At 39.9% G+C, this 14736-nt stretch overlaps 1 protein-coding gene across 4 annotated transcripts in view; it reads left to right on the top strand.

The window, feature by feature from the left end:
- Positions 1–10120, top strand: part of wnk1b (WNK lysine deficient protein kinase 1b) — a 98834-nt gene extending 88714 nt beyond the window's left edge. For 3 of the 4 annotated variants that reach the window (XM_044342949.1, XM_044342948.1, XM_044342947.1), the window contains 4 exons: positions 364–405; positions 1907–2079; positions 2680–2736; positions 3767–10120. In XM_044342949.1, the coding sequence (XP_044198884.1) occupies positions 364–405; positions 1907–2079; positions 2680–2736; positions 3767–4207 (713 nt within the window). In that variant the 3' untranslated portion in view covers positions 4208–10120. The remainder of the gene's footprint in view (positions 1–363; positions 406–1906; positions 2080–2679; positions 2737–3766) is intronic. The other variant, XM_044342946.1, reaches the window with a different exon arrangement.
- Positions 10121–14736: the final 4616 nt, after the last annotated feature.

Genomic DNA, 14736 nt, shown 5'->3' with positions numbered 1-14736 from the left:
AGCCTTGTGATTTGACATGTGGTCAGCCTGTCTCACAGTGCAGCTTATGCAGATACACGTCATGAGACTTGTGCTTGAAAATGGGTATCAATAGTATTTCTACGTTTTTAAAGCTACAGATAAAAACTCTCATCTCCAATTTGCTTTTTCTTTCAAGGGTAATTTTGCACTGTGTGACAGGGACTGATCTGTGTTTTAAGATGAAATTTGGGCAACTCAACCCCCCCAAGTGTTGTTTATTGACTACTTCAAGTTCAAATAATCATACTAGGATGCACTATGTGTTTGGTTGTCGGGTGTTGTGGGCGGGGTTTAACTCTGACTCTCTTCCAATCCTCCGATCGTTGTCTTCCGGCCGCGCAGGGAAGATGGTGAAAAAAGTCTGCCCCTGCAACCAGCTCTGTAGTAACTATCTCTCTTTTTGGTCTTTCCTCCCTCCATCCATCCCCCTCTTCCATCCTTGCATTTGCTCTCCCATGCTTTCACCTGCACTCTGATGCCTTTTAGATTTACACTTTATCCGTCTTTGCCAGATTTGAGATCAGTTCAGTTCAGCTATTTCAGCCACTGTGTCTAACAGGAATAGAGAAAACTGAAAAATGAGGCTGAAATGACTGAAGTGACCAGACGTCATCGATTCAAACTGACAGCGCATGCACCTGCAAACTCTCTCTCACACACACCAACACACTAACTCACCTGAACTGAACAGCTGTTCGCCACTCTGCCATGGAAACCGCCTCTGCCTCCCCCCCCCTCCTTTCCTCTCCTTCCTCGTCATGGCTTGTGGTCTGGACTACATTGCCCAGAATCCCATGCTGCTGCAGTCAGTCATGACTCAGCGTCTCCTCATTCTTATTTTCCTCCATTTTATTTAGCATGACATGACAATTTTTGTTAGATCACATTAGTTTATACTGGGTAATCCCTACGTATTATGTCCTTTTGTCATTAGATATCTGATATAAATAGATGATATTAATATTCTTTGTCAGTATGTCTTTGGGTTAAATATGTTTGTAAAGGAAATGTATCACCTCGTGCTGTAGCTGTAATCTGGATTTGAGACACAGTAAAGGAATGGCAATTTTTAAATTTGTTGGAAAATCATTAAAATACAGTTTTCCTTCAAGTGGGAGAAATAAAATCCTCTTTCCTGGCCAGAATGATCTGATAAAACTGTGTATTTCTCCTTTCAACTCAGCATTTATTGATTTTTTTTTTCCTCTGGTAGAGAGGCACTAACATGAAGAAGTACAGTCTTAGAACATGCCAAGTATCATATATAATTGTATTCTGTACTAGATGCTATATAGCACAACACATTCATGCAGACACCCTTGGCAGTTTGCAGTGTGTGTTCTTTTTTTTTTCCTGCAGTGAGTTTGCTATGACCAGTTTGATGATGAGAGTTGGCAAAAAGCAAACCGACCGCTGCTGTTAGAGAGCTTGAGTGCCATCTAATGTACAGAAAATGAAGTACAAACCTGAGATCAGTGATACACACTGCAACAGCAGCACTCAGTGGGCTGCCTCAGCATTGCTTCTTTGTGTGGGAGCATCTTGTAGGTGAATGCTGCTGGGCATGTCAACTTTACAGGTTGCCCGGTGTATCTCAGATCTAAGGCGAGATAAATCTTGAGAGAACATATGATAATTATCTAAAAAAAGATCCAGTATTTGTCAGAATTGTTGGTAAAAGTGGCCATGTTCCGGTTAAAATGTTGCTCTAGTATCATAGTTCCTCTCTGATTAAAACTAAACATTAAAACTAAACAATATTATTAAGTGACCATCATGACATGCCAGAACAGCCAGGACCTGCATTCATATTCACCCAGATCATGTTTGGACAATATCTCACATCCTTTACTCTCTCTCCTATCTTCTCCATCTCTCTTCACAGGGACCAGTAGCACCAACGCAGTGAGCGGTTCAGGCGGTTTGGGTCAGAGCCAGGGGGGCTCTCAGTGTCTGCCTCCCAACATATCAGCCCCCCACCAGAGGAAAGGAACATTCACCGATGACCTCCATAAACTGGTGGACAACTGGGCTAGAGATGCCATGAACCTCTCACAGGTTTACTGCCGTTTTTTTTTTTTATGATTCATCCCGGTTAAAGTTGTTTTGACAAAGAAAATGTTCCTTCAACAATGACTCACCGGATCCTGTATTTAGTTTACCAGACAAGAAGACAGATGGGGGGAAAGAAACTTAACTCTAAATGGTAGTTTGTGAGAAGCCAAAGTGGTTGGTAGAGTAAATAAACCTCAGCCAAAACCGACTGGCATTTGACTGATGATATGTTTTCATGACCTGTTTCCATTTGGCGCTTTCTGTGCATTTACCATGCCAGTAAAAGCAGAATCTTGTTGCTGGAAATTAATTTTCTTTCTTCAACTGGTGAAGCAGTAGCTGATGTTTACCACATTCGTTTCATGTCTGTTGGTGCACCTTTGGCTGCAACACTTCAGCTACATGTTATGTTAGAAAACATTTTACAGAATTTGTGACAGTGTGCAGCATTTTGTTAAAATTGGCCTTTGAACTTTTCCCAGAGTCACAGGTATAATAGATTCTTAATGTTGACAAAATAACTATTTTTTGTTATTAATTATTGTATGTTCAATAATTTTATATGCAGGTGAGTAAATTGAACTAAACACAGTGCTTTTTCAGGGTAAGAGGAGTGCCAAACAGCTGCAGCAGGCCCCAGCGCAGGGACACAGCTACGAGGTTAGATTAAAATCACACACACACACACACACACAAGTTGCTTACAGAGTCTGACTATTTTTAAACTGTTATGATTTTGGACGTCAATGTTAAACATGGTCGAAGTTCCATAACTGGAGGTGAACATACGTAAAAATGCTTCCTGAAAGTCAGAAGCCAGGGTTACAGCTGACTCTGAATGCTCCAATTGCAAAGTTAACTTTCCCATCGAATTGACGTCATATTGTTTGCGCATACCAACAAACAGCTGTCTGTTCCATAGTCTCTGTTGCTAACATTGTTCCATGGCTTGAATGTCCACATGCATATTTCAGATCAGATTTTGGCTGGAACATGTAGTGTTTGTAGTTATTGACGTAGCCTCCTGCAGTCTGCAGAGGGGCAGCTTCCTGGAGCTAACCAATCAGAACAGTGTGGGCTTATCAGGAGGGGGGGCTTTAAAGTGACAGGAGCTAAAACGGCCTGTTTCAGACAGAGGCTGAACTGCATAAAGGGTCAGTATAAGATAAATAAGGAGTTTTTTGAACTAAATAAATCACACAAAGATATTCCAGTAGAGCCCCAGAATAAAAATACAGAGCTGGGAATGTGCATGATATCAATCAATCAATCAATCTTTATTTATATAGCGCCATATCACAACAGAAGTCATCTCAAGGCACTTTTCACATAGAGCAGGTCAAGACCGTACTCTTTAATTTACAGAGACCCAACAATTCCCCCATGAGCAAGCACTTGGCGACAGCGGTAAGGAAAAACTCCCCTTTAACGGGTAGAAACCTCAAGCAGACCCTGGCTCTTGGTGGGCGGCCATCTGCTTTGACCGGTTGGGTTGAGAGAGAGAAAGAGAGAGGGACATGTCCCCTTTAAGTCATGCATCAAAACTCTGTATAGGATGTGAAGGCATTTACTGAAGTACAAAAATGATCTTAAAATGTATCTTACATTAAATAAAATGTTTAGTGTGAGTGTATTGCTACATGAGTGATCGTTTCTTTTTCTTTATCTGATATACCACCCACCTCTCCAGGCTATCCAGTCAGCCAGTCTGGGCAGGAAGTACTCCGCTCCCAGTCAGCTGTGCCCGAGCAGCATCGGAGGTTCAGCCCACCTCCCCACAAACCCCACCTCCGCTACCTCTTTAGCCGTCCGCAAGGGCTCCCTGTGCCACCCCCCTGCCTCCTCCACTCCACCCCAACCCCAACCTCCCCAGTTCATCCACTACACCCCCACCGCCGCCTACAGCGCACAGTGGTCCGGACCAGCTCACGGCCTGTCGAACCAACACCAGGCGCCGACGCAACCCGGGCCTCTGCTGGTCAGCACCTCCCAACCCCTGGGGCCCTACCCCGCCACGGTTGGCGGACAGGGCCAGATACCCGGGCAGGGGCCGCTCCAGGCTTTCCATCTGACCAACGCTCTGCAGAAGTCAGTCAGCAACCCAGGAGGACCCAACCTGAGGACCACGTAGGGCTGGGGGTGAGGGCTTGTTTAAATCATGGCCCAACTGGACTGGAGTGCTTTGGGCTAGATCGGCCGGAGAGGATGGAAGAACCGGAGGAGCGCGCAGAGCGAGGAGTTTTAACTTACAGAAACTGACCTGACCAAGAGGTGAAAAGAAAAAAAAAAAAAGAAGGAAACGAAAAGAAGAGGAGAGAGGAAATCAGGAATGCGACGTGGGTCCACCTCCACAGTTAGCGTGATGCATCTCGCCTCTGCTTCCATCCACGTGTGTGAGAAGCTGTCACAAACGCAGTCACACAATCTCCCTTTCTGCTGCGTTCGTGGGCTTGTCACAGCCAGCCAAATGCTTGAGTATAAAGGAAAAGACTCAAGAGTGCAATGTTAGAATGGCCAAAGAGGTTTTGACAGGGTGTGGGACTGGTGTTAATAACTGTTTGTGTGTGAGGTAATGTGTACGGGCTCGGCTTGGTCACACTTGTTCCATTTCGTGCTCTAAATTGAGTGAACTAGTCTGTACATGGAAGGGTTAGGAGGAAGGGGAGAGGACAGGTTGATGATATTGTGAAAATGGAGAAACTAAGAGTGTTGAAGAGATATTTTGGGCTGTTTTGAAACAAAGATAGCAGAGTATGAGGAAACTGTTCAAAGGAGGAAAACACGCAAAGGGGAGAGGTTACATCAGGTTTAGGGGGAGAAATTTCATGGCCGGCTTTTACAAAACCTCCTTTAGCCCTTGTGTCCACACAGCACCTCTTACAGCTTCTTACAACAGCAAAAAAAGTTTGAAAAGCTGTTTTTTGGTTGTCAGCAGCCTTCTTTTGCTAGAAGTATAAATAATATTTTGTACTTTCTAGCTTTCAGCATTTTAAGCACTAAAAATGTTCTCAAGCTCTCAGAGCAGATAGGAACATGCAACAGTGCACTTTTTCCATAAAATGTAAGGTGGAAACAATGTAGGCAGTTCATAAAGAAGTAACTGGTGGACACAGAAGGGATCATAGCTGGCCATCACATTAGCGTTGTCTTGCTTAGTGCTCAGTGTCAAACATCAAAGGCTCTATCACTCTGAAATCAAACAGCGGCAGCAATTTGCATCATTAATGCTCACAAAGAAGGATGCAAATGGCAGCAGATGAAAGCTTTGATGTCAGGTGAGAGAGCAGCATTTGGTTTGAGTTCAGGCAGTGTTTTTTCTTCAGTTTTCAGAATTTTTGTAACCAGGAATTCTCCTCAAATTCGTTCAAAGCACAGAATCGAGAACAAATCAAGAACAAAGCAAACAAATTGAGATTTTGAACGTTCGGGAGGGGAAACTGAACTCAAGCCTGTTTAAGAGCAGGTAGTAGTCTAGCGCTCGGCGACTTGAGAAAACCCGTGACAGCCGCTCCTCTGTTACCTCCTGTGTCTTGTTCCTCCCTCATTCCTACAAAACCAATCAAAGAGATGAAGAGAGGTGGAGATAAGAGAGTAGATGAAGAGTGAAACAAGCGTTTATTCAATAACAGTCAGACACCTCATCTGTTTCCTTTTACACTGCTTACACCGCTGTGTGCACCATTGCTTAGAGTACTGAATGGACATGACAGATGCTTCTGCATACCAAATGCCTCTCGACCAATCACAACTCCATCTCTTCTTCCATCCCTCTCTCCGCCTCTCTGTTGCCATTTGAAGCAATAACAACAGAAACCTTTTAGAGGAGAAAAAAAAAAAAAAAAGCCCAAACATGAGAGAACTCAGCGTGAAAAAGTGGCCTTGTTATCAGAATAATATCAGAGTCCCTGTACAGTTTGTGTCGCTGTTTATTTTTAAGAGTGTCAGCTATGATGATTCCATTTTATTGTTTTATTTTTGGTTTTGTTTTGTTGGGTTTGTTTTTGCTCGCTGCCCCCCAGCTAGCAATCTGATACACACACACACACACTCACACACACAATGCATGAGACATTCAGATAAATACACAGACCTGCATACACAAACACACACACAGTCATGCACAGACTTATGTAAATACAAACACACACACACACATACATACACACACACAGACAATGTTGGAGGCGTAGCAGCCTTTTAACCAACATAGATCTATAGACTAATGCCTCAGTTCTCAGTGTCATCATTAGGTTGGTTTCATCATTTGGATTGAAATGATTGCAATGTACATTATTTTCATCATTATTGTTGTTAATGATTATTATTCTATTTAAAAAGAAACAAAAAACAAAAACGTGTTCTGTCGATGGACCTGTTATACGCGCACATCGGTGTACGATGTGGAAACACTGTGATTATTGTTGTTTATTATTAGCAAATGTTGTTGGACAACATTAGTTTTAGGGTGAAATGTCACATATTAAAGAAAAAAAAAAAAAGCATACGGAGAACAGTTTGGGGTCCTTTCACTTTCAATTCACTGCTTTCCGCAAATGAATTGTCACCAAAATGTGAAAATTAAAAATAAAAACCCTCTTCTTCAATAATAGTCCTTACATCCAGTTACTAAGGACATAATCACAAAAATAATGCCTTACCAATAACTATTCAACCGCAGTTTCAGTTCATCTTTATACTGTAACTGATTGAATTGAAAGTCGAAACTGACCTCCAAGCCCAATTACAAACAGGAGTGAACGGCAGGATAGTTGATATTTAGATAATAAAGTAATGCTAGCTATTTTTTTTTCTTAATACAGTACTTATATATCAGACACTTTAAAATAGCCCTCCTCTTCCCTTTTCCCCCTGGTTTTGTTAGATGAATGTGAATGTATAAACCAATGGTGTCCATTTTATTGTACTTGAAAAAAAAAAAAAGTCTGTCTTTTTATTTTCTTTGCTCTCTTTGCTTCCCCCCCCCCCTCCGACCTCCCTAGAACCTCTGGTGTGAACACTGGAGGTACTTACTAGTGCCTTGCATCCTTCCTGTTGCTTCTTCTTTCGTCTGGGGCGGGGTCGAGGAACTTGGGTTAAAGTAAGCACACTTGACAGCGTGTGTGGAGTGACTTTGAAGTCGGCGGTGATGACTGGACTTGGTGTTTAGTGGAGCGGGCGTGCAGGAAAATAACGGCTTGTTGGTAGCTGCTACTGTGTTGCGGTTAAGTCTCCATGATTTGTCTCTTGAATTTCTGTTTTTGAATTGATAGAAAGATGAATTGACTCTTACTCTGCTGCCATTGAAGCCAATAAAACGGACCGCCGGAGTGAGACAGAATCAGAAAAAGCATCATTTGAAGTCAGCGTGGAGTGTCTGGCAGATGCGTGCTGTGCTTTACTTACGCACGAGGTCTGACGGTGCGTCTAAGGCCCGGTTACACCACCAACAGGATGAAAGATGGAGAGAACACCAGAGTTTATCAGTGCCATTTTTTTCAGGGTTTTAAATGTAGATACGGGGGAAAAGGGAGGGGAAATATTTTTTCATTTTAAGGAGGAAGTTGATGAGGATTGTATTTGAAGCTTGGACCACTCTGTACTTAAGAGGCACAGGTGCAGCATTAATACAGCAAACTTGAAGATATATTCTTTTAAATGGTAACTAATCTCTAGCGTGATACGGATTTTATACGTGGAAAACATAAATCTGAGACAAATGAAATAAACAAAACACCTTGAAATCAATAGAGTAAGGTTAAGAGACTCCTCTGAGCTTTATGTTTCAATACTTTAAACTCTGTATCTACGATAGCTGGACAAAAAAATGTAGCAGGGGTCACGATATTCTACTCTGTCAGTTGAATTGGGATTAATGTTTCTTTTGGTGCACAACTTTTGTTATTGTACAGTCAAGCGTAAGTGCAGAAATCTCACTAACTGCACCATGGCACATCTACTTTAAACTCCAATAGATTTGCAGTGAAATTACCATAACTGAAATTGACCACATACAGAGAGAAAGTCCAGCCCCAAAGCGAGCATATAGAGCCATGTCCACATGCACAAATAGAATATGTTACTATGCGTTTACAGATTTCATCAAAAAAAAAGCAATTATGAGGCCAGCAGCACTGTACTGTCCTTTTTAACAGATTTGATTGGGAGTGACTCCTCATTTGAGAATTGCTGCTACCGGGCAAAAAAAAAACATGCATCTGCAAAAGGTATGAATATTTTGTCATCCACTCCGATTCCCATTGTATGTTTCTGATGCTGCACCGTCGGGGTTAAAACAGGTTTCGTTCATGGCCGTGTAAGCCAAAAATGTAAGAATGTGTCTAACCTGGCGGCATCACAGTGCAAGAGGTGGTGTGGGTGATGGTGGTGATGATTGTACTGTGAGTGATAATGGAGGTTAAAAAAAAAAAAAAAAAGTGATGGAAGTGATTGGTTTTAGATTCAAGGCCTTGACACCCTTGCCCTCCTCTTTTCTCGTTTTCATTTGTCAGTGCAAATGAAACATATCTGGTACAAACTTTGACATTCACTTAAAAACCTAACATCTTCTCTTTTTTTTTTTGTTTTGTTTTTTTGTTTTTTTTTGCTGGGAATGGGTGTTCTGGGTTCAAATAAATACACGAAGCGGTTACTTTGTAAAGTTTGTACAAAAAAAAAAACATAGCTTTTGCCTGTTTTTTTTTTGTAATATTTTCCATTTCTCATGAATAACAATGCAACATTTTTACTACTAGGCAAGTTTGGTTGAAGCTGTGAATAATCATTGAGCCACTTTGCTTTAGTTCTGGTCATGATCATTCTTGTTTATCATGATTTGTTTAAAAGAAGTCAAAACCTTTAATGATGCCACCAACTCAGTGCCATTTGACTTTTTGTCAGTGGAAAGGAAAACATCAGAGGTGAAGAGTTTAAAAGAAAAAAAATGAGAGTGTATTTACCTGCTTTTTACTCACTGGAGCTGTTTTGCTTGCCAGGTAACATCCTGGGTTTTCACTTTGCGATTGCTCGAGCCTCAAATGATTTCCACAGTAGAAATTTGATAATAATTTTGCTGTCTCTCTTCTACATACAGTATATACTATGAAAGGAATGCCTTCTGTGTAATGGCTGCAATGCAATATTATTTAAAGTTACAGTACGCTATCAAGCTCTGCAGTTACAGTTGGGTTTGATGGTTACACCGATGCTGGAGGACTGGTGTGAAGTTTTTTTTTTTTGGTTTTTTTTTTTGGAGTTGTAGTGGAGGACTGTTACTGTGAAAGGCTCAAGAGGTATCCAGTGTGGGCGCTCATATTGTGAGGTTTCCTGAAGTTAAAGTGGAGAAAGGAGGATACTTTTTCTTGTGGCACGTACAGTGTAGCAATAGTTTTTAACTCGCTCACATTTAGAATCAGTTTCTGTTGGTGTTTTTGCCTGTTTCAGGACTCGCTTACCCTTTATGCTTTTTACTGTAGAAGTGCCCACATGTAAAGAAAAAAAAATGCCTTTCAGTGCACCAACAGATCAACACAAACACACACATGTCCACACATATACATACAGATTCATTCAGTGCATCTCCTTGCTGTTTCATGTAGCTTGCTCCTGTGGAATGATGTCGAGTCTCGAGCACAGCAACAGTTTCTTCAGACTGTTACTGCAGACTTTTTTTCTTCTCAACATGTTCATTATATTTCTATTCTCTCTGATCTTCTCACGTTTTTATTCTTTATTTCTCACTTGTTTGATCCGCAGTTTTAATGTCTCTAGCGGCACCTAACTTAAGTGGTTTCATTTTCTGTATTGTATTTGACGTTGTACAAAAGTGGTTGAATTAAAATAAAAGCAACACATGGATGAATGAATGAAAGAAAAAACAAAAAAATACACGTAGGGAGTCATTGGCAGCCTTTAACGGTATGTTTTGCACTAAGTATAGAGTGTTCAAGCTTCATATTAAAAAGAAACTTTGCGCTTTGCGCTACAATACAATGGAATTTGTTACTTTATTTGTAAAAACTTAATAAATAAAAGTTGTTTAAATGAATGGTAGTGGTTGGACTTTAATGCAGAATTTGGGATGTTGTAAACTACAGTAGTATAATGAAAGTCTCTCTTCTGTTTACTGTGTATTTTAATATTCAGAATGATGTCTTCTCACCAGGCCTTTAGGTCACCATGGAGCACCAGAACTACTTCAGTAAAAGACAGATGGACAGACAGGTACACAGTGACAGAGACAAACAGTAGAGGCTATGAGAGTACAACACTGATAGTTTTATGTTTTATTGAAAGGTTTGTTTTTGACATGTTGGGACTTTTTGGGACCTTGCATGTTAACAATTTTATCATCTCACAGTCTCACCCATTAAAAAGCAATTGATTTGATGTATATACAAATAATACAAGCCAAATGGCCAAAAATAATTGAGATATCCAATATAAAATTCAATAGCATTAGTGTGTAATCACTTTATAATCAGGAAACTCTGATTGGCAACGTCGTGGCAATTTTGCAATTCCTCTCTGACCCGGAGAAACAAGACAAACATCTCTTACAGTATTGTCAGACTTTATTAATGCTCAGAGCATGGTACACAGCACAAAGTTAGTTTGTATTATGCACACAGATGAAAAACTGTTCCCACCTTTTACACCTTGGAACTCTTCCCTCTTGTCAAGACTGCTTCTTCCAGTAAACATCCTTATGTAAGGTACTGTGGAAATCTTGCAACCATCTGACACACCCTGTTTGCCTTGGCCAGTCAGCAAATTCTCAGCTCACACTCCCAAAGACCAAGATACACATTACATGAACCCTTCCGTTACAATGATAGTACTTTAGTGTGTAATCAGGCTTAAGTTCTCTCAGTTAAAGGTTACATGGTAAGATTCAGAATGATCAAACATAGTGGAAATTAAACTTTATTTACATGTGCAGTAACTGTATTAAAACACGTGCAATAAAGATGTTCAAACTTGATTATATGTGTAGTATGTGTAATTTCCCTCATAGCATTATTAAGTTTTGGTCAAAATTGTCAGAAACGCTATCATTATTATTACTAAATCTTTCAGCAACAAGGTCATTAAAAGTGCTTTGCGATATTAACATGAATAGAAATGATGTGCAGTTACACCGCAAGACATGAATAAATGGCACAAGAAGAAGCAAAGAGAGGAAAATTACTACAGTGGCCCAACAGGAAAACCTCTCCTTTAAAAACTTTACCCAAGTGAAGTGTTTCTGCCACTAACTTCTTAGGTTTAAGCCAACTGAAATGATCTTAGAAAACTTAAAAAGTTTTAAAATCACAGATTTTTTTGGAGCCCAACATACTCCAAACAAGTAGAAGAGACTTAAGTGAGTATAAAACATTTTTTCTTCATTTGGTCTACTTGAATATATAAGCAGACAGAACTGCATTTGTTGCCAGTTTGTCACATTTTTTCAAGAAATGCATCAGAATGACTCAGTTTTGCCCAGCACCTTAGACAACACCCCTTCATACCAAAATGAGACACAGGTTTCTCTTGTCTCACAGCAAAAAGTCATTTCTTGTTGCAGTACTTTTCTTCTCCACATGGATGCAGCACTTAATTGAATAACTTTCAAGATATAATGCACACACTGGTTTCCCTCCAGTTGTCCTGACCATATTAAACGACTTCTTGCTTCGAGACCAATCAGGAAATAGCACATCGTGAGGTGTGAATCCCTGCTTATTATCTGTCGCCATGGATACAATGAAAATAACCTGGTCAGGCCAGAGGGAGAGAGACCTTAGGAAGGAAGGGAGGAAGGAAACTATGACTTACCAGTACATTATAACAATAAATTTCCATCGGGCTGTTTTCCTGCTATGATATGAATACTGCACTGCAAAATAAGTCAACACTTTGTGGCTTGTGATTTTATATCAGCCTTGTCAAGTTAGACTGAAGAAATTTCATCCAGTTATCTCAGTGCTTCAGAATATTAACTTATTAGTTCTGAAATTTCTCACTTTGATGAATGAAACTTTTTCCCATTGTGTTCTGAGATATTTTGAATTCACATACCTTGTAAATTAGCTTGATAAGCCTGACTACCATTCAAAAACGTTCCTATAACTGTCATTTTTTGCAGTATATAGCTTTTGTTTTCAGTCTTGGGAACCACAGCCCGGTGCAGGGTTTACAGGTGGACTGACCCAGGATGTAAAGGTAAAATTTTTCAAATTGTTGGTGTTCTAAACATTCATGTGGAGGGAAAACCTATTAAAACGATTATCCTACACTACATGACCACAGTTTATTCTGTTTTTTTTTTTTTTATGATTATAAAGGTTTTTCTGTTCTGTTAGGTTCCATGGAGTGTAAAGATCAGAGCAGATGGAGTGAAACCCCCATGAGGTGAAACCAAAGCCACAGCTTCACATAAACAGTTTACACCATGAACTACAAGGTCTCACATTTCCCCTTCAACACAAAACGCCCACTAAGCTCATGTATATGCCAAATAATGAATCTAGAAGAGTATTTTTTTTACAATGTGTGAACTTTTCCAGGTGGCAGACACAGAGTGAGAGAAAATCATAATGTCAGTACAATTTGACTGGGATTATAACCAGTTCTTACTCATGTATGTCTTGTTTTTGCTTCCAAATCTGGCAGGAAACCACTAACATTTGGGGCCCTGTTTGGCTAAACGGCCTGCCGATTTGGGAAGTTACTGTACGATTATTCAACACAGATGTAAGATTAGTAGAAAATACTCATAGGAACTAAGAGCTTTTGAAGTACAAGCTTAGTAGTTACATCTGGTCACAATAAAAGGGCCAATGTGGCTTTAAAAGTTAGAGAGGAGAGACAGAGATGAATGAAGGTAGAAAATCAGCTTGTGTGTGTCGTCAGCTTCAATAGCATTTTCTTGTGTGTACAGCACGTGACGCCTCCATCCATTCAGCCTGTTGTCGTGACCAATTAGCAGACTTACATTAGAGTGGATGCAATGAGAGGATGCTCTGAGAGACAATGAGAGGAGAGCGGCGGGGGGAGAATGGTGGTGAGACGAGAGGAAGATAAGGGTGGGTCGTCACATTTTGTGCGTGGGAGAAGGTACTAATGCACAGGCTGCAGACAGAAAGAACAGCCAGTTCTATGTTTCAGTTTATGTAAATTTCACAACCACAGACTGAAAAAGCATTTTCCTGTATGAATCTACAGTGTATATGCATAAAAACTGCATGTTCTTATCACAACAGAAAAAAAATCAGAAGTCATATTCCTTTATTTGTATATATTGAGCTCGTTTTTAAGTTGTGTAGTATTTTATAATTACCAAAAACACATAAATTACTGAGAAGATTGGCCTCTACTTGAGTCCACAGCAATGACATAACCTGAAACTACATGTAATCATCAATTACCCACCAGACAACTATCATGACACTGTCATTTGGAAATCCTAAATGAATCTTAAATATTGTTTCACTTACTGAACAGTGACATACAAGCAGTTTTTTCCCACCCTTGTTTCAGCTGACCTATGTAAACCACTGCTGAACCACAGGACCTGCATATAAAGAGTCAGCGTGAGCATCACTACATTGTTGCTTTTTATTCTGGGTGCAACAAGATCAAACTTTGGAAACTTCGCTGGGCTGCTTTACAGCACAACACAGGAAGTGGTCACTGTTTTTCCAGCACAGACGTGCAACTCAGACTTTCGCAATAGATGGACCTAAAATAAAATCAAGAAAGTTAAAATACTTGATCCTCAATAAAGCAAACAATAAGATGAACATACAAAGAAATGAAAACCCGTTAATCAAGAGGCGGTATTTCTTTGAGAGTGTTTATGGGAAATGTGGTCTTTCTATCAACATAAGACTATTTGTTTGACCATGATATATTGCTGTTTAACAATATTATACAAACATATTTAATAATTCAAATAGTTCACAGTGTGATTTTCTAAGTGTAACTGTAAAATCTTCACTTTACGCTTCATTAAAACCCAATTAGCTAAACACAAACAGCATGGGACAAAGTAATGCTGATATTATCATAACACGGTAACATTCACAACATTGGTATCATATGTCTAAACTGGTTATTATTGCTGTGGCGAGACTAACCGCAGATTTTTGTAATATCTATAAACACAGATAAATACCTATTACATAACCTTTTTAGCTGACTGAGAGTTTCCATATGGGCCTAATGAAGGACTGTGTGTGTTTACTAAACAGTGGTCGCTGTTGCATTTCTTGTTCCTGCACACAACACACCCAGAATTTTGGGAACAAGCCATTTTAATTTCAGAGTAATTTCATAGCAAAACCCCCAAAACTGAGAACAAAATCATATAAATGGCTCTTATCTTTTCCCTGAAAGTAATACAGATTAACTCATAACTTTATGATACATCCTGGACAGACTACAGACTACAGACTAATTCCTCAGAAATTAATTAAAATGTGAAATTCAGGGTAAACAAGATTTTGACATCAACTTTTTTTTGCTTAAATCACAAATTAGGTTTTGATAGCACCATGTTTGTGTATAAAAAAAGTATGTAAATATGTCTCCCTTCTTTTTTCTTCTTACTCGTTTACTCACTCATTAACCCATCTGTTGCTTCCCAGCTACCTTCAGCTGCCCTTGAAGAAAGCATTT

This window comes from Thunnus albacares, chromosome 23 (genome assembly GCF_914725855.1).
Source record: "Thunnus albacares chromosome 23, fThuAlb1.1, whole genome shotgun sequence".
In the NCBI taxonomy this organism is placed as follows: domain Eukaryota; kingdom Metazoa; phylum Chordata; class Actinopteri; order Scombriformes; family Scombridae; genus Thunnus; species Thunnus albacares.
Note: the sequence above shows the minus strand (reverse complement) of the source record. Positions and strands in the feature narration are given on the sequence as shown.